The 3,039-nt window shown below is 50.9% G+C and overlaps 1 protein-coding gene across 7 annotated transcripts in view; it reads left to right on the forward strand.

Annotated features, from left to right (window-relative positions):
• Positions 1-3,039, forward strand: part of PRKAG2 (protein kinase AMP-activated non-catalytic subunit gamma 2) — a 330,166-nt gene that overhangs the window by 208,037 nt on the left and 119,090 nt on the right. For all 7 annotated transcript variants that reach the window (XM_037735550.1, XM_017520093.2, XM_017520087.2 and 4 more), the window contains one exon: positions 131-348. In XM_037735550.1, coding sequence (XP_037591478.1) covers positions 131-348 — 218 coding nt within the window. The remainder of the gene's footprint in view (positions 1-130; positions 349-3,039) is intronic.

Raw genomic sequence — 3,039 nt, forward strand, 5'->3', positions numbered from 1 at the left:
GTGTCCCTTCCTGGAGGCCGGACCTCTGACCACCCCTGGTGTCCCTTCCTGGAGGCCGGACCTCTGACCACCCGTGGTGTCCCTTCCTGGAGGCCAGACTTCTAACTACCCCTTGGTGTTTCTTCTGCAGCCTCCGGCCTCTCCTCCTCTCCGTCAACACCCACGCAAGTGACCAAGCAGCACACATTTCCCCTCGAGTCCTATAAGCATGAGCCTGAACGGTTAGAGAATCGCATCTATGCCTCCTCTTCCCCTCCGGACACAGGGCAGAGGTTCTGCCCGTCTTCCTTCCAGAGCCCGACCAGGCCTCCACTGGCATCACCGACACACTATGCTTCCTCCAAAGCCGTAAGTCTGGGCCCCTCTGTGGGTGGGGCTGCCAGGTGGCCGAGGGAGGGCAGAGTGGTTATTGCCCCAAGCCTCGCAGTCTGTCCACAGCCAACGCAGAGGCTGTGTGCTCCCAACATCTTCAGGATATTGTAACACAAATCACAGGCTGAGGGAGAAATGTGAGGGCACAATAGCAAGTGGAAGTAAGCGAAAAATGGCTGGGTGTGGTGGCTCACACCTGTACCCACAGCACTTCGGGAGGCCAAGGCAGGCAGATCACTTGAGGCCAGGAGTTCAAGGCCAGCCTGACCAACATGGCAAAATGCCGTCTCTACCAAAACTATGAAAATTGTCTGGGTATAGTGGTGTGCACCTGTAACCCCAGCTACTCAGGAGGCTGAGGCACAAGAATTGCTTGAACCCAAGAGGCAGACGCTGCAGTGAGCTGAGATCACGACACTGCATTCCAGCCCCTGGGCAACAGAGCAGACTGTCTAAAAAAAAAAAAAAAAAAAAAAAAAATGAAAAGAAAAATGATAACATCTGGGACATGACTAGGTGACCAGGAAGAGGTTTTCTTTTCCCCTGGGCTTTTTCTTAAAAATCATTCCTTGAAAGCTTTATTTGAATTTACCTTGATTGGGATACTACAGTATTCATAAAATGTCATAGGTAAAGCAACAAAAAACGTAAAACAGACAGAAGTGTTATTCTAGAGGTTTAAGATTTAGAGTCTGGCCGTGTGCAGTGGCTCCCGCCTGTAATCCCAGCACTTTGGAAGGCCGAGGCGGGTAGACCAGCCAGCCTGGGCAACATGGTGAAACTCTGTCTCTACTAAAACTACAAAAAATTAGCCAGCCATGGTGGCCTGTGCCTGTAGTCCCAGCTACTCAGGAGGCTGAGGCACGAGAATTGCTGGAACCCAGGAGGTGGAGGTTGCAGTGGGCTGAGATTGCGCCACTGCACTCCAGCCTGGGTGACAGAGCAAGACATTGTCTCAAAAAAAAAAAGAACACAAGCTGTATTGGACGAGGGCCCACCCCTATAATCTTAACCTGATTATATCTGCAAAGACCCTATTTCCAGAGGTCGCATTCACAGGTACTGGGGCTTGGAACTTCAACCTCTCTCTTTAGGGGACAGAGTTCAATCTATAGCAATTGTTATCCTTTAGGAGAAGATGTGTTGCCGTGCTCAGAACATGCCATTCCTATTCTTCTTGTTCATTCAATTATTTTATTAAACGTGGGTGTAGCAAAGTATTGTCTTAGGTGCCAAAGTCTGAACTGCAAGGTATTGTTCCTGCCTTCTAGAGCTTACAATCTGATCGGGAACTGCACGGTACTGGGGCGAAACAGCTCAGTAAACAGGGAAGGTGCTTTGGCTAGGACAATCAGCGGCACAGTCGGCCCTGCAGGAGGGAGAAACGGGAAAACTGATAAGGGTGACGATGGCTTCAAAGTGTGTCACCCGCTGAGCTGAGCCTGGAGTACTGTCAGTGTTTACATTAGGGGAGAGGGAAGGGAGAACATTCTGGAAAAGAAAATTAGCCTTGACTAATGATCATTGATTCGAATAACCCCATTTAAGAAGAGACAGTGCTTTGAAGAGAAAACCCCAATTTGTTTTAGATCATTTGATGTGATGGTGGCAGACACAGACGCAGGTTCTTCCATGAGTCCCTGATGTTTCACGAAGCAGCTTTGTTCTGGGGACAAGCCCCGAGCCTTCCCGGCCTGAATAAAAGAGGATCCAGGGAGTGCTCCAGGTTCGCCGTCAGCTTCTTCCCCATGAGTATAGCAGGAAAGTGATGTTCTTAACTCTTTACAACCCAGCTGTTTATACTCCACACAACCAGGCGGCCCTCGGTCAAGGCCGACAAGTGTAGGTCCTTCCCGGCTTGCTATAGTGCTCAGAGAGGGTGTGTCCTGGGGCCAGAGAGGGAGTGAGTGTGCTCAGCTGTGTCCCATACTCGGCAAGTGACCCGGAGCACCGGCCTGTTCCCAGCATGCAGCTGGCAGCAGGAGTGTGCAGTCGACTGAGATTTCAACAACAACCCAAATGTCATGAATGGATAAACAAATGTGGCGTATACAGACTGTGGAACAGCACCCAGCCTTAAAAAGGAAGGGAGTCCGGACGCAGGCGGTGACACAGAGGGGCCCTGAGCACCTCGTGCTGAGTGAAATAAGCCAGGCACCACAGGACATTGTGCCACTTAGAGGAGGCCCTAGAGTCATCAAATAGAGACAGAAGGTGGAATGGTAGGTGCCAGGAGCTGGGGGAGGGGAAGAGAGGAGTTAGCGTTTTACGGAGACAGAATTTCAGTTTGGAAAAATGAAAAAGGTCTCGAAATGGATGGCGGTGATGGCTATACAACAGTATGAATGTACTTACTGACACTCAACTGCACGCTGAAGAATAGTTCAAATGAGGCCGGGGGTGCTGGCTCACGCCTGTAATCCCAGCACTTTGGGAGGCCGAGGCGTGAGGATCACCTGAGGTCAGGCATTCAAGACCAGCCTGACCAACATGGAGAAACCCTGCCTCTACTAAAAATGCAAAAAAGTAGCCAGGCGTGGTGGTGCATGCCTGTAATCCCAGCTACTCAGGAGGCTGAGGCAGGAGAATCACTTGAACCTGGTAGGTAGAGGTTGTGGTGAGCCAAGATCGCACCACTGCACTCCAGCCTGGGCCACAAGCAAGACT

Source organism: Cebus imitator, unplaced genomic scaffold, assembly GCF_001604975.1.
Source record: "Cebus imitator isolate Cc_AM_T3 unplaced genomic scaffold, Cebus_imitator-1.0 Scaffold20, whole genome shotgun sequence".
NCBI classification, from domain to species: domain Eukaryota; kingdom Metazoa; phylum Chordata; class Mammalia; order Primates; family Cebidae; genus Cebus; species Cebus imitator.